Source organism: Argiope bruennichi, chromosome 8 (assembly GCF_947563725.1).
Source record: "Argiope bruennichi chromosome 8, qqArgBrue1.1, whole genome shotgun sequence".
Taxonomy (NCBI): Eukaryota; Metazoa; Arthropoda; class Arachnida; order Araneae; family Araneidae; genus Argiope; species Argiope bruennichi.
The window spans coordinates 110,765,522-110,792,085 of NC_079158.1; the positions used below are offsets into that span (position 1 = coordinate 110,765,522).

The 26,564-nt window shown below is 30.8% G+C and overlaps 1 protein-coding gene across 1 annotated transcript in view; it reads left to right on the top strand.

Moving 5' to 3' along the window:
* LOC129981115 (uncharacterized) overlaps positions 1 to 19,497 on the top strand; it is a 29,351-nt gene extending 9,854 nt beyond the window's left edge. Inside the window, exon 2 of the mRNA XM_056091793.1 lies at positions 14,940 to 19,497. Within this exon, the coding sequence (XP_055947768.1) occupies positions 15,047 to 16,138 (1,092 nt within the window). The 5' untranslated portion in view covers positions 14,940 to 15,046 and the 3' untranslated portion in view covers positions 16,139 to 19,497. The remainder of the gene's footprint in view (positions 1 to 14,939) is intronic.
* Positions 19,498 to 26,564: the final 7,067 nt, after the last annotated feature.

Here is a 26,564-nt window from a genome sequence, read left to right on the forward strand (position 1 = left end):
TGCCTACGTGATTCCGAGGTTCAAAACCTAACCAAAACATCATGTTCTCACATGATAAAAAAAATTGATCGCCAGATATTAAGTAATGATACGACTTCAAATTAATGTCGGGTTTGCACTCGACTGCGCATGCGTAGAAAGAGACTGGTTTATGTTTGCCATAATTTCAGACATTCCATTCTTGACTATAAATTGTCGTTTTGGCGTCCCTGAAATTTTTTTTCACTGCGTAACGTATTAAAGTGATGAATATTTGCACAAAGAAACATGGTAAAATAAAAAAAATGGGGGATCAACATACTTAAATTTGGAAAAACTATAGATAAGAAATGGCAAATAAAATGAAAACACACACACAACCTCCCATCAGAAAGAATAAAGAACAAAAAATGCCGGAATTAATCTATGATAAGAAATAAGTTTTTTCACGCCAAAAAAAAAAAAAAAAGATCCAAATAATACAAGCGCATGCGCAGTAAGGAAAAAAAAAAGAAAATACCAAACAGCATTTTTCAGCCTTTCTACGCATGCGCTGCCTACTGGCCGAGTGTAAATCCGGCGTAATGCATTGTTTCTTCAACTCAATTCGGTTAATCTCCAAAAACGCGCCAAAATGCCATTCTGGATAAATATCAGAAATAGTAAAAAGTTGCTTTTAGGGTTGCAATAAAAAATTGTTATAATACATTTGGCAAGAAATCGTCCGTAAATTTTCAACTTTGGCAATTATAGATTAATCTGAAGTCTAACCGAAACTTCTTTCAAAAATTTAAGTTCAGATCTTAGTAAAATGATCTTTTTATTACCTTAAGACTCAATGCCTGCTTCTTCTTTTTTTTTAATTATATCAGCTTCATTTTCGTACAATGCTTTTCCTTAATTTTAATATTTTTAATTCAATTTGATACATTATTTGTAATTTTTTTTAAATGCATTTCTCATTAATCATTTAACTGCTTAAAAAGTCAATAAGCTGGGTAAACTAACTGCTCGCCAAAGACCCTTAGCTTTGTATAAACTACTATATATATTTATTATTTTTTCAGTTGGCCCTGGTCATTTTAATCGCTTGAAAATAGATCAGTTATTCTTTATATTGACTATCAGTTAATAGTTTTATTTCAGTTTTTCTTTTCCTTAATGTATTATTAAATAACTACTTTAAACCAATAAAGAGTTTTCAAAGATCTAAAACAAATTTCAAAAAAGAATAGAAAAGATCAATTTTTACTTTTGTATTATAAAATTATCTGAGTTAAATTTTTAAAAACATTAATAACAATTGAAGAAACATTCCATTGAAAGGGATTTAATAAAATTTTGAATTTTCAGACGATATTTCAAAGAAATAAGTAATTTATATATAGAATTGTTACACCAATTTACTCCCAAAAAACATAACTTGTTAATCATGTAGTGATAAATATTTTAGTATATTTATTGGAGTTATTTTACATTTTATGTTTTTAAAAAACATAACACTTTTTTAAAAACAAACACATTTAGCATATTTGCAAGCATGAAAAAAAAATGTATACTCAGGATATAAATGGATTTTGCATAATTTTCTTTAATATGTATGTATAAGCACACCTGGGAAATTTCATAGTGAATGGATGGACCATTTTTGTTTAATCTTGCGTGCAAGCTCTTAAAATGTAGCGTTGAGAAAAATGAATTTAAAATAAGCGTTTCTGAGTGAAAAGTCAACAGTGATCTTCACGTTTTTTACTCTTATCTTTTAAACTAATTAACGTGCACACATGTGCAAAACCAAAAAATGTTCAAAAAGGTTTCGGCTATCAAATGGAATCATAAAAAAAAATAATAAAAATTTAAATCGAAGACTTAAAGGTTTGAAGATTCTATAGCCTCTTAAAATAATTATTTTGCTCTGCATGGTTCATGGTGTAAATGGGAACAGATAATATTTATGGGTTCAAAGATGATGTAACAAGCATTTATCAGAAGTCATCTTCTTTTGTGTAATAAATCCCTAAAGTATAAAAAAAAAAAAAAAAAAAACATCAATAAAAAGTACGAAAAAATAAATTAAAAAATCATCAATTTATGCTCCCAAATTTGACATGATTTTCATATCGAATCCAAATCTTCTTTAGAATAAACAAAAGCTAATTAATTAACCAATATAGCTTTTGGGATTTCTAGGCCCCAAATACAAAAAATATAGAAATGTAAGGGAAAATCATTCTCATCTGTCTTTCCAGGAACTTCTAAAATAGAAGAATCGAGATATTCCAACATGAATTAGTTCACAAGAACATAGAAAACATTAATCCAAGCATTCACTTTTTTTATCATCTCTTTTATTTGCTAGATGAGAACACAGGCACAGATAATTATTTACAAATATTTAATTTTACGTGCACGAATTCTTTATATAGCATACAACCATCTTTGGTTCCATTCTTATACACTTCATCAACCAAAACTGAACTGAAACTGAAACTTGCATATGGTACTGTGGGATCATGGGATTTTTTTTTCCCAGACGTCACCATTTACGCGTGCGTAAAAGGGTTACATCATATCATGGTTAAGGTGACACGGTACCTCAAAAATTTTCTTTTAAATTTTAATGTTTAAAATTATATTTTATTTTATGTAAAATAATACTCTATAACTTTCCCTTAAAAAATTTTTTGAAATAATTTAATTTTTTAAAAAAATTTAAGTTTTTTTAAAAAACTTTACTGTTTTTTTTAAATATGAAGATTTTTCTCTAAATTTTTTCCAGGTTGCTATTAATATAATTACATAAAACTTAGTATGGATTTTCTCTTGCCAACAGTATTTAAGTTTTTATATTTTTTTATTGTAAAAAAACACACAAAAATCTGAAAAATGCAGAAATTTTGACTTTGATCCTTTTTAAAAAAATTACTACCCTCCTTTAAGGTAATTTCATGCTAAGTTTTATAAAACATATATTTCTGAACATTCAAAAAAATTTCACACCTCTACCTCCATTTTTAAGAAAGCCTTAGGCTTTCGAAATGTAGCATATAAGCAAAAAAAAAAAAAAAAAAAAACATGGAGAAAAATGCATTTAAAATTTGGATTCATCTAGATCATAATATAAAATTTATTCAATTTGCCTGTAACTTTTACAAAATGCGATTCTAATTATTCTAAATTGTTTAAAGTTAAAAAAATGCAAAAATTTATTGAAACAAGATATTATATTTTGTATATTAAAGATATGAAGAAAACGAAAAATCAAAACTTCACAAATCTTTCTCATAACACTTTTAAAAAATTAATGCGCATATCAAAATTGATTAAATGTATATTTCTGCTTGCTATTTCTGCTATTCTTAATGCTATTTCTTCTAGTCTGCTTGATCGATGCAGTTGTAACTTATGAGCATTTACTCCAAATGACACTTGGAGAATCTCATTGGAATTTTGAGGCATGCACCGAATACATCACTCTAATACCTCATTTGATGCAAGACTTTGGTAAATTGGCAATATTTTTGTCAAATGAGTTTCTTTTACAAGTGTTTGAATCTGAAAAGTGGTAGTGACAATATTGTTTACTCTCCTATCATGCATCAAAAATTCTTCAATAACTTAATAAAAAATAAAGCTACAGCTCTAAAATTTTGCAGGCACTTTTAGAAAAACTCAATTTATCATATAAGCCAATAAAAAAAAAATTTTTAAATGATTTTTCGAGTACTGCCTTAAGTCAGGAATTTTAACAGTAGCAACTACAACTATAAATGAATGTGTGTGTATATCTGTCTCTCCGTGTGTGTTTGTGTATTGGCGCTCTATAGGCCAGATCTTTTAACTTACAGCTACAAATTTGGGTTACATATATACTGTGGAGAGTGGAAATTTCCACTTCAGAACGATTTAGTTTTGAAATTTTAATTAATTTTAAGCTAATTTTGGCATTTTTCTTTTTCTAATGAAGTTCAAAAATATTATTGCACAAAAAAGAATTTGTCACCATTTCAGAATTTAAAGAAATGCTTTTTTTTAATTATACCAATTTAATAATCATTAAAATTTTTCCGGCATTCTGACAATTTTTTTAGAATAATTGAATTAAATTTAAATAATAATTTGCAATAATGGCTTAATTTATTCTCCTTTCGTTGTTTCATTAAATATTTAATCGTGTGATATTCTTCCATTTTTGAAAACTAAAGAATTCATTTTAATATTTATGTAATTTACACGATGAATAAAAAAGTCTAGTTGCCAAATTATGTTTAAAAGCTACGTGAACCGGACATTTGCGTTTTTAATTGCGCTGTGTTGTCATGGAATTGATGTTCATTAGAAAAATGGATTAATTAACAGATCCGATGAAAGGCAGTTAAAATAACAAGACTTTAAAGTTTGACAATTTGTGGGGATTATGGATATGTAATTATATATAAACGATATAACTGAAATTAAATATAGCCAATATACCTGTTGTGTTGTGACTTCTGGTATTTTACAAGCCCGCTGACAGTTATCTGTCAACGATTTAAGCCGAATGAGCGTCTCTTGTTTTTCCCGTAGCGCCAAGTAAGGGCAAGAGTGCCACTTAGCTACTCACACGTCACAACCCTTTTTACGGGGCGGACTTCATTCATTCATCCACAGATCGTAATTTAGACCTGAATCAGAGAACGATCACTTCTGAACCAGTACCTCCAGTGGTATTACTCTCGACATGGAGGATTTTGTGACCACGACAGATTTATACGTGCGCCAGCCACCACACACACGGAGAGTCTTCGGCTAGTGGGTTTCGAACTTGCAACCCAAGGGATGCGAATCCAACACCTTACCAACTAGGCTATCCCGGCCCCCAATATTCCTACTTATGGCTTATGTAATTTTGATATATATACATCCGTACATAGGGTAGATATTTCATTAAACCCATAAGAGATGTGTGTATAAAATCTTGCATTTTATTTTACAATAAATTGGAAATATAAATTTTACTGATTTAACAACAAAAATCTTGGAAGGCAGTTGGTTTAACAGGCCTTGTAATAGAATAAAAAAGATTTTCCTCCTATCAGCACTTACCTTTACACATCAATCTGAAAATGATTTAAAACTAATGGGTGCCTTATATAATTTCATTTCAATTTTTCTGACAGAAATACTGAAACTGCTCTCAATTCAATATTTCTGTATTCATTTTTTTTTTTCTTTTTATTATCCTCAAAAATATTGCAAAAATAATATAATACAATAAAAGAACATTCAAACTTGACAGACTTCAATTACTTTTGAGTAAATGAGCAATTTATTAAATAAAAAAAAAAAACCTGGATTATTCTACTATATACATGGTACCACTCAAATCTGGGGTGGGAGATTTCCCTGTACGTGTATATAATATAAAAGAAAATGTTTGAGCAGCATTCATATGTGCCTAGTTATAATGGAATAACAATGCACATAATGAGAGGAAAAAGCAAGTAAAAGAAGCAAATATTTAACACTAGCCGCCTTTGGCGACCAGCCGGTTCGCCAATCTTAATGCTCGTTAAAATTTTAATAATTAAATATTTTATGTAATTCCTACTTTAATAGCTTCATCAAATATTTTAAAGCTTCAAATTTTGATAGTCATGTAATTCACTCATAATAATATACAGTCCTTCAGCCATAACATAATATGTATCTCTCTAATTTTCTGTTAGTTCCGGTAGAATTTATGCTTAAAATTAAAATGGAAATGACTAAACTGCAATTAATATAATAATATTTTTTTACTGAAACAAAGCATTTTTTTTAATAATATGATTACTGATAATAGAGTCACTGAGCGTTTAAACTTTATGGGCACTAAAGAATATCTTTCTTAAGTTATGTAATATCTAAGAATTTTTCAACAAATTTTCTCAGATTCATCATGAACAGATCGATTCATTAACAAGGTTTAATTTTAAATGCATCAAACTTAAAGAAAATGAATCGTTTAAAATAATCGATCGAAAACAGGTTTAAAAAAACTACTTAAAAAACGATGTACTTAAAACTATAAGCATATACAAAAAATATATATAACTAACATAAATACAATTTACTTACAAAAGCATGCAACTAACCTAAAAATAATTTAAATCATCCGTTGATAACGGTTGTCATGGCAACAATCAGAACACAATGAGCATGCGTGAATTTTCTTCGCCAGTTACGTCAGCGCAAATGCGTGAATTTTTCTACGCCAGTTGGGGTAACGTTATGCAGATTATACATTTTTAATTTCCTTTATTCTGTGTTATTTTAATTCAAAAGTACTTCAGAATGAATCTGAAGCATGGATTAATGAACAATGTTTAATTTTAAATGCATAAAACATTAAGAAAATAAACAGAATCGTTTGAAATAATCCGCCGAAAAATGTTAACCCTGGCCTCATTACTGTTGGGAGAAAAAAAAAACTAGCCTTACTCATTTGGCGGTGGGGAAAATGGAAGATTTTTTTGGCGGGAAAGTTAGTTTTTAATTAATAATTAAAATTTCAAAAAAAGGGACCCCAGGTGCACATTCCTGACCTCTAAGGTATATATGTACCAAATTTGATAGCTGTATGTCAAATGACCTGGCCTGTAGAGCGCCAACACACACACACACACATTGAGCTTTATTATAAGTATAGATTACTTAAAATAATAGCATATTAAATAAATGCTTATATTTACATGCAGAAAAAAAAATTCTTTATTGCCTAGAATTTAACATGATAAAATTTATATATTAGGGGGGAAATATTGATAACTTTTCATGCTTTTTCATTGTAAGACGCACAAAATTAAAATAAAATAAAACATAGAATAACATTTTTGCTATCATGATACAAACCATTTAATGATTACTTAACAAGAAACATTACAGAGCAGAATTAGTACTTTTTATTATTATTTATTTTTGACAATTCATAAATTTGACCTTAATTTCTGCAAATATGTCAGTCATCAGTTTCGTGTTTTTCTTCTGTGACAGTTTCGTTTACGATGCTTCTTTGCATTTGTTGCACTCCCTCCCTCCCTCCGTTCTTTTCCCTGAACTTTTTTCTGCTTTTCTAAAGTAGCGTTCACACGAGGCCAATTATTGCGCGCAATGGAAGACCACGCCTGCCTCAGGAGAATCACGTATCTCCAACGGGACAATGGCAAATGGTTGTCTCATCGGAACTACTATTTGCCATTGTCCCATTACGGTCACGTGATCGTTATGAAATAGGCGTGACTTACTGTTGCGCCCAATAGAACGCTGCTTAAATCTTCATAATACCTCGCACGTGCTAATTTACCGTACTGAAACAAATCTTTTAAGATAGGAGCATTGATTTCATGCACAATTCTTAGACCAATTAAAGAATTTTCTTTCACAATTTCAACAAGCATATCCTTGTTGATATTAAATCCAATTTCCACAGCCATATTGTAATACAAGAATTATTTTTATTTATTGCAGTGTCGCAATACAAGAATTATTTTTAAAACTTGCCAAAAAATCATTAAATTCTTTTGGCTTCAAAATATAAGAATAGAAATAATCCAAATGAATTTTTTCATTAAATGAAACAAGCTGCTCTTTATATTCACTTTTTTTTTTTCCAGAAAAATTTAAAATTGGATTTTTACTCGTTCTCAACATAAACTTAATAAAGCATTTTTTTCTCTTTTTTTTTTTTATAAATATGGATTTAAACAAAATATAGCCTTTAAAACAGCAAAAAATTTAATTATGGACATTCAAAAAAAATTATGGGATTTTTCTCAAATATAAAATGCTCTACTAAAAAATTTCTTTTTTCATCTTCAGTAGCTCCATTAGTAATCAAGTAGCTTGTAATTACAATTTCAATATTCGGTATTTTTTCTCAATCTTCTGTCACAAATAAACTATCTAATGTTTTTGCTTCTACAGTTATGCCTCTTTTGGCAATATTTTTCATTAATTGTTTTGCAAAAATTAAAAGATTTTCATATAAGTAAGGCACCATTGGCTCAGATGTTTGAATTTTTTTAAAGAAATGGCTGAAGAATATTAACAATTTAGAAGAAATTAATTTTAATCGAAATAAATTGGTTCTGACAAGCATATATAATATTATCACTCGTGATAGATCCAAGTAAAGTTATTTTACTGAAATCTTTAAATTCCTTTATGTTGTCAAAAAATTTTGGAGCTCGTTCGCAAACACTAACAATTTCTACCCTAAACAAAACTTTAATGAAAATTCAGAAGAATCTGTAACTTCCAGGAAATCAACATGTCCAGCTGGGCTATCTTTCAATTTTCTATACATTCATAGGAGTAACATCTACTTTACATCCAGTAGTTTTATGTCCATATGGAATCGCTCCATAGATTTTGTGTAGAGCACAAGTACCTAGATCTAAAATTTTAGTCAATTTCGCACGAAAGTTCTTTGCCATGTTTTAAAATTTACATTTGGTCCATCCATACTAATTTGAAAAGTAACTGTATGTCTAAACCTGATATAACTTCTTTAAAGTTCTCAAACAATTCTTGAGCAATGATATGCCTTACAAACACTGAATACCAATTTTTTTTGTGGAGACTCTATTGGTTTGTTCACGCCAATTATCTTACAATAAGATCCATTTTGCATTTTTGTGAAATGCGGTACAAATCTTCATGAATTACGAATTTTTAACTGTTCAAGGATCTCTTAAAAGATTATTTGAAAAATTGCGCTAATCCGAGAAATAATACCTGAAATTTTTGTATGACCTTATCGGGGCCTCCGAGAACGAAGAGAGTAATAAAATCTTTTTTGTGCAATATTTCCGATCAGTTTTAAAAGCTTGTCTTTAGAATGATTACCAATATGATTGTCATGTAAAAGTTTAAGAAAGTTAGTTATATAGTTATAGAAGAGAAAGCACTCTTGTCGGAGGTCTTTACCTATATTTTTGGGGTATTTCACTATCATTTGAGCATGTGTGAAAATATTCCCTATATATTATTGAAGGTATTAATGGACGAATGTGGTGCAACACGTTTTAGTGCCCCACAAATTTCAGCTTTAAATTATTGTTCTTAAACTAAAAAGTTCGAAATCGGATTATTTTCGGATATCAAATTTGTCGTTCTCTGACTTGACGTGCCATCTTATTCCTTTTAGATACAAAGTTCCAATATCATTGATGACTTTTTTGAACTGCCATGTAGTTTTGTATGTTTTACTCTTTTGGCATGAGTAGTATAAGCCTGTTTTCTTATAAAGATAGCAGTATGCAGCAAATGGATTTTGCGGGCCTTCTCTCATTTAACAAAGTTCAGGATTGATGCTTTTTCTCCGTCCACTCCATGTTAAATACGCATTTTGAGATGCTCATTGTTTTAAATGAGTAAGCTCTTATCTGTTCAAATAATAAACAGACTGTTCAATAAACTCACATGTGGGTGACTAAACACTATCTCGATGCTTCTGCAGATTAAATGTTTTGCTATTCCTGCCAGAAAAATGTATTCTATTCCCTCACGTAGTTTCAGCAGTCTCGCTCATGCTCATTAGCTGCAGTACGGGAATCTCATGGAAGTCATATCACTGACTCTCCGATCCGCCCGAAAGCACATGTATAAATAATACCGAATGACCGGATCGCCGCAACAACAAAACTAGCGAGAACCACAGGCCACAGTACAACCTTTCCCTTAAGCGGCGGTCCAACGACCTGCCACCTCACGAATTTGGTCATAAATCTGGCATCCGACCCACTGGGGGAACACACTCCCCCGTCGCCCGTGGTACGCCTGCGGCTTCCCCAAAATGTCGGTAGATGGATAAAAATCAAAGAGCTGGAAAATCTGTTTGGGCTATGGGGGGGGGTCAAAGAAACTGAGGGTTTTGAGCGGTCGAAAGGAGAACGCGTACCGTCTGAAGATTTCTCCGATCGTGGGTCCGCTGCCACTGACGGGGGTGGCACCATGAAGGAAGGGTGACAGTTTTATGACCACATCTGTGAAGATCCTCCGGTCGTGGGACCGCGGCTTTAGAAAGTACGTCCCGTCATCGATGGGAGGAGCCAGACCCCCACCTTTCCGTGTACCCTCCAGAGTGACGAGATACAATCACCATGCCGGAAGCATCTCATCCTCATTTCGAGGTGGCCCCTCCAGGAAAAATCTCATGAAAAAAGAACAACTGCCTCTGAAAATGAAATTGGACTTTATAGGGGGAGCGAGTGGAAAAGGGATGAATTACCGCATATACACTATCGCGAATGATGTTTCGCTTTTGGAACTATTGACTATAATATTTTATAATTAAATAATTAGAGAGGAAGCTTAAAATTCCCTGTATTCTTTATGTTTTTATGGAAATTTTCGAATTTCCCTACATTTTCCATGTTTTTCAGATGATTTACTTAATTCCCTGTATTTTCCCGGTCCTCTCTGTGCCGTGACAACCCCTTTTTAAAATGTTTTTTAATGTAAAAATAAATTTTAAATGTGTGTCTAAAAAAAATCGAGATCCAGGTTTTTCAAATCCAGAAGATAAGTGTTGGCGCCCTACAGGCTAGATCGTTGAACAAGATCTACGGACGGTACAACTGGTATGATATTTTTAAAATTTTAATTGGATGAAAATCAGCAATATTTGGGCTTTTCCTCGCGATAATACCCGAAAATGTAGCAAAACTTTCTCGTTTACGTAATATAGAGAAAAAATAGTAATCTGTGTATATGTAGTGTATAGAAAATATAGTAACACATTTTTGGAAAATGTCTGCGATAGAGAAGTCAAAAACGCTTGGAGCTAGAGGGATGAAATTTGGTATATTGTCTTTATACCAAATTTATAGATTTCTATCAAATTTTGAGTTCAGCGGAAGTCCAGATGTTCGAATATACGTTGAAACGATAACTACAAGATGAAAAGAGCTAGAGAGTTAAAATTCGACGCACAGAATTAACATCTATAGTCTAACACCTATCGAATTTTGAGCCAAATCCAACAAAAGATGACAGTCTGTCAGTCTGTACTTTTAGAAATATGTAAACGCGATCAATCAAAGTCGCAATGACCGAAATATATCAAATTTGGTATGTGATTTTATAACTGCAATTGTACTTTTGTGTCAATTTTTTATTTCAATCAGTTGGGAAAAACGTGTCTAAAATACAGATTCGAGTTTCGAATGTTATAAACCGCATGCCAGGAATTAATCGCCAAATAACTCGCCAAAGATAACACGAAAGATTCGCTCCAAAGGTTAATATTTCCTAAATATTCTACGCCATTGCTTTTCAACGCGTTCTTTGAGATAATACCTTTATTATAGTGTATGAGAAAGCTTTGGAGAAACCACTCCCACTGATTTAAAATCATTTTTGTGCAACATTTCTGATCAGTTAATCGCCAAATATAACACGAAAGATTCGCACCAAAGGTTAATATTTCCTAAATATTCTACGCCATTGCTTTTCAACGCGTTCTTTGAGATAATACCTTTATTATAGTGTATGAGAAAGCTTTGGAGAAACCACTCCCACTGATTTAAAATCATTTTTGTGCAACATTTCTGATCAGTTAATCGCCAAAGATAACACGAAAGATTCGCACCAAAGGTTAATATTTCCTAAATATTCTACGCCATTGCTTTTCAACGCGTTCTTTGAGATAATACCTTTATTATAGTGTATGAGAAAGCTTTGGAGAAACCACTCCCACTGATTTAAAATCATTTTTGTGCAACATTTCTGATCAGTTAATCGCCAAAGATAACACGAAAGATTCGCACCAAAGGTTAATATTTCCTAAATATTCTACGCCATTGCTTTTCAACGCGTTCTTTGAGATAATACCTTTATTATAGTGTATGAGAAAGCTTTGGAGAAACCACTCCCACTGATTTAAAATCATTTTTGTGCAACATTTCTGATCAGTTAATCGCCAAAGATAACACGAAAGATTCGCACCAAAGGTTAATATTTCCTAAATATTCTACGCCATTGCTTTTCAACGCGTTCTTTGAGATAATACCTTTATTATAGTGTATGAGAAAGCTTTGGAGAAACCACTCCCACTGATTTAAAATCATTTTTGTGCAACATTTCTGATCAGTTAATCGCCAAAGATAACACGAAAGATTCGCACCAAAGGTTAATATTTCCTAAATATTCTACGCCATTGCTTTTCAACGCGTTCTTTGAGATAATACCTTTATTATAGTGTATGAGAAAGCTTTGGAGAAACCACTCCCACTGATTTAAAATCATTTTTGTGCAACATTTCTGATCAGTTAATCGCCAAAGATAACACGAAAGATTCGCACCAAAGGTTAATATTTCCTAAATATTCTACGCCATTGCTTTTCAACGCGTTCTTTGAGATAATACCTTTATTATAGTGTATGAGAAAGCTTTGGAGAAACCACTCCCACTGATTTAAAATCATTTTTGTGCAACATTTCTGATCAGTTAATCGCCAAATATAACACGAAAGATTCGCACCAAAGGTTAATATTTCCTAAATATTCTACGCCATTGCTTTTCAACGCGTTCTTTGAGATAATACCTTTATTATAGTGTATGAGAAAGCTTTGGAGAAACCACTCCCACTGATTTAAAATCATTTTTGTGCAACATTTCTGATCAGTTAATCGCCAAATATAACACGAAAGATTCGCACCAAAGGTTAATATTTCCTAAATATTCTACGCCATTGCTTTTCAACGCGTTCTTTGAGATAATACCTTTATTATAGTGTATGAGAAAGCTTTGGAGAAACCACTCCCACTGATTTAAAATCATTTTTGTGCAACATTTCTGATCAGTTAATCGCCAAAGATAACACGAAAGATTCGCACCAAAGGTTAATATTTCCTAAATATTCTACGCCATTGCTTTTCAACGCGTTCTTTGAGATAATACCTTTATTATAGTGTATGAGAAAGCTTTGGAGAAACCACTCCCACTGATTTAAAATCATTTTTGTGCAACATTTCTGATCAGTTAATCGCCAAATATAACACGAAAGATTCGCACCAAAGGTTAATATTTCCTAAATATTCTACGCCATTGCTTTTCAACGCGTTCTTTGAGATAATACCTTTATTATAGTGTATGAGAAAGCTTTGGAGAAACCACTCCCACTGATTTAAAATCATTTTTGTGCAACATTTCTGATCAGTTAATCGCCAAAGATAACACGAAAGATTCGCACCAAAGGTTAATATTTCCTAAATATTCTACGCCATTGCTTTTCAACGCGTTCTTTGAGATAATACCTTTATTATAGTGTATGAGAAAGCTTTGGAGAAACCACTCCCACTGATTTAAAATCATTTTTGTGCAACATTTCTGATCAGTTAATCGCCAAAGATAACACGAAAGATTCGCACCAAAGGTTAATATTTCCTAAATATTCTACGCCATTGCTTTTCAACGCGTTCTTTGAGATAATACCTTTATTATAGTGTATGAGAAAGCTTTGGAGAAACCACTCCCACTGATTTAAAATCATTTTTGTGCAACATTTCTGATCAGTTAATCGCCAAAGATAACACGAAAGATTCGCACCAAAGGTTAATATTTCCTAAATATTCTACGCCATTGCTTTTCAACGCGTTCTTTGAGATAATACCTTTATTATAGTGTATGAGAAAGCTTTGGAGAAACCACTCCCACTGATTTAAAATCATTTTTGTGCAACATTTCTGATCAGTTAATCGCCAAAGATAACACGAAAGATTCGCACCAAAGGTTAATATTTCCTAAATATTCTACGCCATTGCTTTTCAACGCGTTCTTTGAGATAATACCTTTATTATAGTGTATGAGAAAGCTTTGGAGAAACCACTCCCACTGATTTAAAATCATTTTTGTGCAACATTTCTGATCAGTTAATCGCCAAAGATAACACGAAAGATTCGCACCAAAGGTTAATATTTCCTAAATATTCTACGCCATTGCTTTTCAACGCGTTCTTTGAGATAATACCTTTATTATAGTGTATGAGAAAGCTTTGGAGAAACCACTCCCACTGATTTAAAATCATTTTTGTGCAACATTTCTGATCAGTTAATCGCCAAAGATAACACGAAAGATTCGCACCAAAGGTTAATATTTCCTAAATATTCTACGCCATTGCTTTTCAACGCGTTCTTTGAGATAATACCTTTATTATAGTGTATGAGAAAGCTTTGGAGAAACCACTCCCACTGATTTAAAATCATTTTTGTGCAACATTTCTGATCAGTTAATCGCCAAAGATAACACGAAAGATTCGCACCAAAGGTTAATATTTTCTAAATATTCTACGCCATTGCTTTTCAACGCGTTCTTTGAGATAATACCTTTATTATAGTGTATGAGAAAGCTTTGGAGAAACCACTCCCACTGATTTAAAATCATTTTTGTGCAACATTTCTGATCAGTTAATCGCCAAATAACTCGCCAAAGATAACACGAAAGATTCGCACCAAAGGTTAATATTTCGTAAATATTCTACGCCATTGCTTTTCAACGCGTTCTTTTGGAAAACACCTTTATTATGGTGTATGAGAAAGCTTTGGAGAAATCACTCCCACTGATTTAAAATCATTTTTGTGCAATATTTCTGACCAGTTTTAAAAGCTTGTCTTTAGAATGATTACCAATATGATTATCATGTAAAAATGTTCCGCCTTTTATTATATGATTTTCAAAAAAAAAAAAATGGTTATTCCAATGTTCATTAGATATTTAATCGCATGATTTTCATCTGAATGTTAAGAAAGAACGACTTTCATATTTTCAGCTCTCACATGATTAAAAAAAAAATGTTGATAAAGAAGAGATGCCAAGATTCGGGGGGAAATATATACCTCGTTCGTGCTTTTTTATATAATTAATTTTTCAGATTGTTGATTATTTTCAGTTTTATAGATATTTGACAATTTTTTTTGTATTCTTTCTTTCTTTTGCAGAACTCTCCATAATCGACCTAGCTGTTGTTGAAGCTTTCCATCTGTTTTACTCTTTGATCACCCTCCACCTGCACTACAAATAGTTTTCTAAGATACTGTGCAACAGAATGGAATTTAATTCCGTGCCGTCACTGCTGCATATAACATCCGTGGGAATTGCTTTGCGTCTCCTACAAGACATTGAAATCGAAAAGATGTTGGATTTGGATATAATGAGACCTTATCGGTTAAATAGTTTCGATCGTGGCAGGCATGATCTGTGGAAACTAATAGAAAAAACTGCAATGGAGAAATTGCCTCCGCTTCCGCCTTCACTTCCGATCCAAGTGGCCAAATTCATCCGCCAAATGCATTACGAATTTGTATCGTGGCTACTGGACCATAACTTGATGTCCGAGGAAAAAGGGTGTTGTATTAACTACAGGAAATTTATTTGTTGGAAAACCGATGGAACTATCAACAGGATAAAAACCGCCGAAAAGTTTATCGAGGATGAAGAAATAGAGCATCCGGACCGCCTTATTGTGGCCTGCAGTTATCTTTTTGTTTGCGACATCTTGAGACTCTGGCGTCAAAGGAAAGTATCTGGCACAGAGAATGTGACTCGAGCGGGTAATAATTCAGCAGTGAGAGTCTGGATGCATTTGCTGACAAAAGGGAATAAGAAACATGTGCATGAAGTGTTCCGAGACTTTTTCAGAACTGAATGTTTAAGCGAATCGGACATTCCATTGAGGTTAAGTTCTTATTTTCGGTTTCTATCCTTAGAATGCAGGAGGGATTATTTAGTAAATTACAGCTTCGCCATACATGCAGACGATTTTAGGTTGTGTCTGTTCCAGATGAGTGAACAAGAACGCACAGAATTATTCCAAACTATGCCTAGAGTTGTGCTTATGAACTATTTGAATTGGCCACTTCAGTATTTGTTCTTAAAAATGGCGAAGGAATTAGTGCAATACTTAGATCTAGCTGATTTTGAAAACATCATGGATGGCATGTTGAGTTTTCTCTTTCTAAACGAATACGATTATGCGAGTCTCTTTAAAGAATTTTGGACCATCATTCCTGATTGCTTTAAAGTCGAATTAAGAAAGGATATAAAAAGGTTCAAACCTTTTGAAATAATCCTTAACTATGACAGGAAATTGTATTCGAAATCTCTTGTGGAGACTCTTGCAGAATATTGTTACGAATAAATATTTCTATCGTGTAGATCTGGCATTTTTCCCCCTTGAAATTTACACCCCTAGTAGTTTGGATTTTTAAATCCAAGCCCAAATCTGCAAGTTGAGCTTCTTGGGTATAAATGTTAAGGTCAATTTTTCAAAATCACGACTTCTTCAAAGTCAAGACAAGGTTTCTTAAGGTCAAGACTTCTCATGAACTTATCATATAAGGATCAGATCATTACCTCCTGATATAACAGTGACATTTGAATGTTGTTTTCTTATTAATTACTGCAGAATCTGTACCAATTATCTTTTGAAAATATGATTGCAAAGTATTAGTTAACTTTAACTAAAAGTTCCAAATTATGAACTCTCATCGTTGCCATTGGACACAATAAATGGCAATGGAATTACTTTTTATCATTTATTCTCAAAATAATTTCAAATTAAAAAAGTAGAGGAAACTAAATGAAAGAAAGACATGTAATTCCTTACTGCAATTCCACATAAAATTAATAGTTTTGAACTTTTATCCAAGTCATATGTAACTTCTGAACTGTTGTGTTTTGTGTTTTTCATGTTATCTTAAACATATTTTATTTCCTTTGTTCATTTTTTATATGTTGAAGAAATCTTAATAACTTATTGTTACTTACATTTCTGAGTTATGAACAACTTTAAGATAACAGAATATTCTAATGCTTTGTGGCATCAGATCTCATAACTGTAGTTCAACATTTGGTTGAAAACTTTGTATTTACATCAAATTTGCATTTACTTACAGATTTGTAAACATGTTTTATGTAAATTTGAAATCTTAAAGCGTCTTGCAAAAAAATAATATTCTAATGCATTTTAATATGACTACTTTTAAAGAATTCTATTAAAATTGCTTTTAATATTTCATTACCAGTTTTTTTTTTTTTTTTTCAGAAAGTCTAGACGTTTCAAAAACAAAAATTATTGTAAGTACTCTATAATCAGATGCAAAATCGATTTGATTGTATGCTTTTGTCTTAAATTGATACAGGAAATAAATTTGTACATGTTGCACCAAAATCTACTTTTTATAATTCATTTATATAACTGTTTGCTGAAAAAAATGGCATTTTTAATAGCAAAATTAATTGTTTACTATGATGTGAGAAGTAAAAGCCCACAAACAGAATTAAGAATCGAAAAATGATGATTATCTTAATTTGTAGTGAACAGCATTTCTTAGCATATATCATTTCATTGTTTTGAGACGATTGGAAACAAATTTAAAACTTTAATAAATTTATTTCAGTATATTTGTAGATTATTAATCATTTTAAAGGATATGCTAAAGGAAAATTCTTAAATGCTTTCATCCAATTATATATTTTCTATATCTTCAACATGAGAAATTGAAAATGAAAAAATAAAGGAGGTGAATCAGTTTTAACATAAAATACAAAGATAATTTGTATGAATTTTGATAAAAGCTTGGAATTCTTTTATTTGATAGAAAATATTTTTGGGAAAAAAACGTTTCAACTTTTTTATCAAATATACAAATTTTTGAATTACTATATTTGTAAATTTATTGATCTGAATTCAATTTTATTTGCATCTGGGGACAATTATTCGCAAGATGAAGATATTCTAAGGTAAGATGATACAATGCAACTTATGATAAAACAGAAATGGAAAGAAGAAAAAAAAACCCTATTAAAAATTTATTCCAAGTGATACTAACTTGCATTTTGTTTTTATACAGATTTTTAGAATTCAAATAAAAAAAAAAGACAACATATCTCACTAGAAATTGAAGTAAATCTTTATTTCACACTGAGTGGATACACTAAATATTGTTACAAATCTGTAATGTTGCTTCCCAGCACGTTTAGTTCAACCACTGGAAAGACCGTTTTACTATCAGCTCTGTTGGATGCTGCTCGGGTGCCGAATTAGTGCTCCCAGAGCTTGGTGTATCGACAAAATAGGTAATATTGGAATCTTCCATAATTTTGGCGATTGAGCCAATAGGAACCAAATTATGCCTGATTGTTCCAGAACCTTCTCTGCCCTCCTCCGGAAACTATAAATGGCTGGCCATCTAAGCTAAAGACAATTGTAGAAAGGGTCGTCGAGAGGCTTAGAGTCGCACAACGAATCAACAGCGAATTTGTTGGGTTAGTCCAGCGAAACGCAGGTATTAAGTGGAGCTAAAGCGATTTTTGAATTGAGTTGTCCTTGCCGAATCCTTGAATTTATTTTAGAAGCAGCATCGAGTTGTGTGAGGAGTAGCCAGTATTAGTGATTCGGCAGTTGGATACAGCTAAAGCGAGGAGACAGTGGAGAATTGCAGGCGTTTGGAGGAACCGTAGAGAGTAGCTACGAAGATTCCCTCCTCCTCCTGAATTCTGTCTGGCCACTTTGTGTGCTGCGTTTGTTATTACTACTTGTGGTCTTCTGTTTGTTGTTAAGTGCTGCTGTGTATTGCTTGTGTTCGCTTCGGTTGTGCATTTGTTGTCTTATCTTCGTGTTAATAAACTCGTCATTTATTACTGCGATCTGTTGATTGTGTTTCTTGATCGACTCACAAATCGAAAGAAGCCCGGATTCATAACAATATCTTATTGCCGACATTTTATTAGTAAAGCTAATGACAGGTTCATTGTGTTTCTTTTTATTGTTTCAGATACAAGAGACTCACAATTATGATAATCTTCTCTTCTGCCTAGTAATCAATAGACATAAAGTAGTTGTGGAAATTACGAATTCCATATTAAATCATATATTAAAATTATGAATCACAGTAAATCACATATTAAAATTACGAATCACATATTAAAATGTTTTTAATATCAAACTTTCATAAAACAAACAAAAACATTTGTTATTCAAATACTTTTACATACTTCAGACTGTGTTTGATATGATTTGTCTTTGCTGCAGTTGTTCGTGAAACATCGGGAACAGTATTTTTTATCTCTCCTTGTTTGGCCCATGAATTCAGGAACATCCTTTATTTTATAAAAATATATATCACGATTATTTCCTGACCTTATCGATTTAAAGTAGGTTTTACTTATTTCTTCAGATTATGGTAATGATTTATGATTGCGTGCAAACAAAATAGCTGAAAAACTCCAAACTATGTTGAGGTGTTTACTCTATTGCTTCCCATTTATTAGCAGGAGCTGAAACCTTTGCTTGAAGGATTTTAAAGGTAAGACCCGATTAACTTTACTTAGAATCTATATTCTCAGTTGGCCCAGATCGGTTTTTCCTGGCCACATAAATCAGGTAACTTTGTGCTGATTTTCATTTTAAAATGAATTTGAAATTAATTGCATGTATTTATCTTTAAAAATAAATGTTAATACATGAGTTTTTGTTTTGACTTTACTGACCCTTATAAGTCTTACGATTGTAATCATTTATAAGTTTATATTACCCGTAAATAAATCGAAGACACTAAACTGTATCTATACGAGCTGTAATATTATTTTTTTATAGGAGAAAATCAGCAGTTTTCCACCTTTTTTTTTCGTTGAGTCTTATTTTGTAACAAATTAATCGCCTACAGATTTAAAAAAACAAAAAATGCGTCTAAGACTACTTTTACCTTGCGAAATGTCATCAAGGTAATTTTTTATTGTATCTAGAGAATAATTCATATATTTCCACATTGTATCTAGAGAATAATTCATATATTCCTGATTTCTTTTTACACAGCCAAAACGTATTGTAGCAAAAAATTAACATAATACTTAATACCAGAAAAGATTAAAAAATTCTATATATAAAATGACCAATGTACGAAAACAACATAGAAATCGCTGGAATTACGTATTATCTAATGGCAGCAGTCAAATGTAAACAAATCATCAGAAATATGAAATATTTCTGATGACTTCTCCATTGAATTGGGCGCTTCGTTTAGCTAATTAATGGAGAGGCAAAATGTTATTAGAAATTTTTTGGAAAGGTTTCGATGTGTCATCAAAAAATACACTCAGTTGGAGGGAAGAAAATATGAGAGAAATCAAACAGAAAGTGCAACAGAAAGCCCAAAAATAGGCTTAACATCATCTGTTGGGTATTGCTTCCAAAGGATTCTAAAATCTTTTGCGCATGCGTGAGGATGAGTTTAATTCGTCAAAATAGGGTTGAGAAGAAATATGAAAGGAGATGTTTACATTAACAATAAAGTAAACTCGCGAATTTATGAGGTGTAAGCATTGCAGATAATTCTCGGTACTGTCTGAAAAAAGATATTTCACAATAAAATTCTTTAGAGCAATTTTTATTTACTGTAAGGAGCTTAAACATTAAATTATGATGAATAAATAAATGATTTGTTCTTAAAATTTGGTAATTTACTTTTTTTCAAAATAATATTTTTTTTCATGTTAAAATGTTTTTTTTTTTTGTGTGTGTGTGTTATTGAATTTTTTAATAATATTTTGAGATTAACATCGGTAGATAATCGAGAGCTTACTCTATGTAAAACATTACTTTTTTTTTCATTTAAAAAGTTGCTGTAAATATAAAACGTCTTAAAAATATATTATTTTTATAATAGTGGTATTTTTAATATGTAATTTAATATTTAAAAAATATGATTAATGATTTTTTTACTTAAAAATATACATGAAATTGTTTATTTTAATAGTAATATATTTAATTATTATTATTATTATTTTAAATATATTCCAATGAAATAATTAGGAAAATTTGAAGCAGCATTTGAATTAGCCATATAAATAATCAAGACGCAATTTAGAATTAAAATAAAATAATGCGATCAGAAACGACACGTGAAAAAAAAATAAGAAAAAAGTATATAATACAGTAGAAATCAAGATTAAAGAATTCCAAAAATGCGCTGATCTTCCGCGTTTCACCCGTTAATGATAGTAGAATCGTCGAAACGTGGTACTCTCGAAATACTGAAATGAATAGTATTCTGTATTCAGTACTTTAGTAATCGTTATTGAGAAATTGCTTTTTATATATATTCAAAACCAATTATCTTACAAAAAATGTCTTCTATTATCTTTAGACTCTAAACCCTACTTCTATAATTATATCAATTATATTTCCGTACAATTTTCTTCTTCATTTTCACATTTTTTTTAAATTCAGTTTGTTACTCAGTTTAAACAATATCTTAATTATTATGATGGAATTCAAACTCATCCGTTAAAACATTCTATCGCGTGTTTTTGCCGTTCATTAACTCACTCCATTATACGATTTTCAATAACGTTTTTATTTCATAATATATCTACATTTTGCAATAGACTCATTAAATTGAATTCATATTTTTCAATCATATCGCAAAACGAGATGAAAAAAGGCACATTCCGTTTAATAATTTAATAGCCTAAAAATCGGGACCCGTGGTGGCCTGTGGTAAGGTGTCGGTTTCGGAATCGGAGGTTTTCAGGTTCGAGACCCGATTCCACCGAAGAACCGCCGTGTAAGCGAGCCTGGTGCACACTAAATTACAAGGCCGCAGCTCAAAATTACAATGTCCGCCCCAAAATAGCCCTAATGTTGCTTTGCAAATATGGGACGTTAATATAACTAAACTAAACTATACCTAAAAACTCGATAATTTGAATGGACAAACTAGTCGCCAAAGGCGATAGATAAGTTTAAAAGAAATCAGTAGGGATGCATTGGACGATAAATTATAATCGTTATTTAATTTAACAAGCAAGTATAACTGCCATTTTATAAAAAGAATTAAAGCTCTGAAATGCACTGACTTTCAGAAAGGTATACTTTTTTTTTTTTTTTTTATTTCAAAGACAAAAATCGGGATAAGACAAAATTCAAATAAAATACTTTTTTTATTTGAAACTTTCCTACAAAAACTGAATCAATATTTGCTTCCTGAAGCATTGATACATACAAAACACTGAAATACATTCTTCAGTTTTAGAAACAGACAAGAAAACAAATATTCTTATCCTTAACAATAATCAGTACCCTCTATTTAAATGTTTAGCATAAATTGATAAGATACGCGGCTATCTCTACAAGTTAAAGTAAACCAGGATTACGGCATGATCAAAATTTTGAAATACTGTCTTGTGAATGTGTAAAAGAAAACTCAGCTATTTAAGAAAAATCAAATAGTTTTTTTCCCCTCTTTTTTTACAGTTTAATAAGAATAAAAGACGAGCGATATGAAATAACTCCTTCATGTCTATCTGTTAATATCGATAATTTAATTAAAGAATTTTTGTTCATGTTTTATTAAACATAAGTATAATTGTGTAAAGAAACAAACATAGCTACCTCGTGTATGAGCCTCAAATTTAAAATATATTTCATTGGAATGTGTGAGACTTGGTACATCAATTTTTATATGGTTTTAAAAAATTGCTCTTAATTATATAACAGTCGTAGCATACATACAAAAAATTCATTTATTAATATTCGAACGAATCTAAAAATTAATCCAATAAATAAGAAAAATATTGTTGTAAAAAATTAAATAATAATAAATATTTTAAATTTTTTTAAATATTTATTATTATTAAATAATTTAAAATATTTTAAAAAATTATTATAATTTTAAAAAATTGTACCAAAATAGAATTGATATTATTGAAAAACATATACATTTAAAAAAAATTATAGATAGTGTAGGTATTAATTTTGTATAATTATATGTTTTGAAATTATTGAAAAAGAGCTGGTGACATAAATTTATATTAATTTTTAATTAAAAATGTAGTTGCAATTTTGGAAAACATTTCCTTAATAAACATCTAACACATAAGAAGTAACTATATGCCAAATTTTTATTAGCAATCAGTCTTATGGTGTACCTTGTAGAGGGTTTTGAATTATTTTTTCATCATGCATGTTGCATGACACGCGTCAGAATTTACGGAGATAGTAAGCCAGTCCGTTAAGTATCAAGATTGCTGCTGTCTTTTGCCATTTGATTTTTAGCCTATTCATTGTAGACTGTTCAAAAACAGATTTTTATTGAATTTCGTAAGCATTGATCGTTGACAAAGTACTGCTATGATTTGATTTCAAAAGTGTCAAAATAATAATGTCAAGTTGTACAATTCTTTGTTTGTAATTGAAGCTTTTCTTTCCTCTTGTATACTTCTTATTACCAACAACAACAACAAAAAAAAAACGCTGGCAAAATTATTTTTTTTTACTTTATATCTATCTCTACATATAAAAGTTTAAAATATTTATAATTTTTAAACATACATTTTCCATTGGATAATAAAGTGCATTTACAACACACAAGAGTTCACATAATAGAAAGAGATTGATTATATATATCATAGATTAGCAAATATAATAAACAATATCTTAGGATTGCTATAAGTTTTTGAAAAAAAAAAGGGGGGGAGCAATGCAATGAGGTACACATTAAAGAAAATGTGAGAGTTATGTAAAATCAAGAGTAAATTTTCTTTAAAGTGAACAGGAAAATATGCATTTCCCTCTCTATAATTAAAGAAAGTGTTAACTTTCAATAACATTGACATAACATAATACTTAGTTGGTTTAATTCTTTTAATGGCGAATTTCCCAATTCATGAAAAAATAAGTGCATTTTGTTGGTAGGAAATAAAAGGTAATAACACGTAGAGTTGAATTACACCCATCATAAATTGGTAAAAAGATAAAAGCACTTGGGGTTACAGAGTTAAGTTGAAATACACAATTATAAATCCGTGATTTGGATCTAGAAAGTTACAGAACATTGATGAATTTTTATTAGAAGAAATTCCTGTTCGATGCATTATGTATACTTAATGGCTACCATACCAATGTGGAATATTGTTTTAAAAAGAAAGAAATGCAAGGAGATCAGGATACTCGGCTGACAAATTTCCGGAGGTGACCGTATACATTCATAACAAACAGTTATTTATATTTTAGAATATGGGGTCATAGTTACAGAAATAACAATATTAACATCCTGGCAGAAATATTGACAAGTTGGATGCCATATTAACAGCAAATTTTTGAATTGGTTTAAACTGAATTTCTGCTTGACTATCTGAGTTTAAAGTTACAGCATTATTTATAAATTGTTTACAGTTTAACTCAGTTAATAAGTTTACAGTCCAAATAATGGCTTTACATATTTCAGAAGTAGCAAATAACTCAGCTTCAGATGTTAAAAGACTGACACTTTTTTGTTTATGACATTTCCACGAAATTAATGAATTACCTAATTTAATTACACCACCAGAAAATGATTTGCCATTTTCTGCATTCCCCCAACTAGCATCAGAACTTGCATTAAGAAAACCAAACTTACTATCATAAAACAATTTTTTATCTTTTGAACCCATTAGATATCTTAGTACTCTTTTAGCCAAATTATAGTGCCTTTTTCTGGTTTATGATTAAATTGTGTCAAATATGTTGTTACAAATGATAAATAAGGCCGCGTTCTATTAGCTAAATATAAAAGTTCACCAATTAATTCTTGATACATCGTGATGTCAACCAGTTCATTTGTGGAAGGGAAACTCTTATCTTCTCCTTTTACAGTTGGAGTTTTAACACTTTTATATTTTTCTAGATTATGTTTAACCAATAAGGATTCAATATATTCAGATTGGCACAGATTAATACCATTTTTAAGTTTAACAATTTCTATCCCTAAACACTTACCAGTTTTGTTCTCTTTGAATTCAAATATGTTTTTGATGCTATTTACAATCTCTTGCAACATTTCATCATAATTAGAAAAAAATGTCTAAATCATCTACATACATACATAATATAAAAATATTTTTACCAACAGTTTTAATAAACACACAATTGTCAGAAGTCAGTTGCATCAATCCTAATTTTTCTAATTCACCTTGTATAGTCATATACCAGTTTCTACCAGATTGTGGTAAGCCATAAATACTCTTTTGCAACTTACAAACTTGTTCGTCTCCAATTAATTTTTCATAACCAGGTGGAGGTAAAATAAAAACAGTTTCTTCAATATCACTATATAAATATGCAATTTTAACATCAAAGAACTTAAAAAATAAATTTAATTTAGATGCAAGTGCCATTAACATTCTGAAAGATTCAATATTCACAACAGGTGAATAAGACTCGGAATAATCTTTATTTTTTATTTGATTAAAACCTGCTGCTACAAGTTTCGCTTTATATTTTGTTTCACCTGAGTTATCCTTTTTTAAAGAATATACCCATTTGCTTTTTATTAATTTTGTTTTTGCAGGCTTATTTACTATTTCCCAAACTTCGTGTTTATTTAACGAATCCAATTCATTTTTCATTGCTCTTACCTAGTTCTTCCAATCAGCACTATTTTTTTGCCTTTAAGTATGTATTCGGAATGTTATAAACTACATTAGCTGACATTTGTTTAGATTTGAGCCTTTCCGAACGTCTGACTGGAATCTGATTTATGATATTATTACTACTTGATTCAATATCTGGCGTTTCGTTTTCATCCCCCATAGCCGCGTCTGTCTGACGCGAAGTTCTACTATGGTATAGAATTGATGAATCACTATTCTCATCCGCTGCCGATTCGTCAAGAATTTCTAAACTAAATATTTCACTTTTTGTTTTTTGATTTATCTTACATACCGTTGGAGAAGTTTCAAGCAGAGGATTAAAATCCCAGGTTTCTGCTTTCGTTTTCCCCAAATAAGTACTACCTTTTAAAGATTCATTGAATTTAACTGATCTATTATTTTTCGGCTTTTAATGTCATAAATTTCATAACCCTTTCTTTCTCTAGCGTATCCTAGCATTATACCACGTTTTCTTGGAACTTCAAATTTATTTCTCATTATTTTCAGAACGTGAAAATAAGCCACACAGCCGAATTTTTTAAGATAATTTAATTTTGGTTTTCTACCTGTCCAAATTTCAAGGGGTATTTTTTCTTTTCCTTTAAGTGAGGTTACGTTAGACACTTGGGTGCTACAATGAATGGCTTCGGCCCAAAATTTTAATGGAAGCTCACTTTCATATAATTAAGATCTAGCCCTTTCTAAAAGAATGCGGTTCGCTCTTTCAGCTTTACCGTTACTTTCACTATTGTATGGAATAGTTTTTTTCATGAAATATTCCTGAATTAGCAAGATAAGTATCAAGTTGTTCATTTATAAATTCTCAGCCATTGTCAGTTCCTAATTTTTTAATTCTTTTATCGGTTAAATTTTCATATTTGACTTTAAATTGCGAAAATATACTAAACACTTCATTTTTATTTTTTAAGAAATAAGTAAAATACATGCCAGAAAAATCATCCACCAATATCATGAAATATTTTGTGCCACCAAATGATTCAGGTTGAATAGGACCAATAGTTCAGCATTAATCAACTCAAGAATTTCAGAACATTGATTTACGTCAATATTAGGATGAGTTTTTCAGGTTATTTTACTTATATCACAAGTTTCACATCTAAAATCATTTATATCATTGATATCAATATAATCTT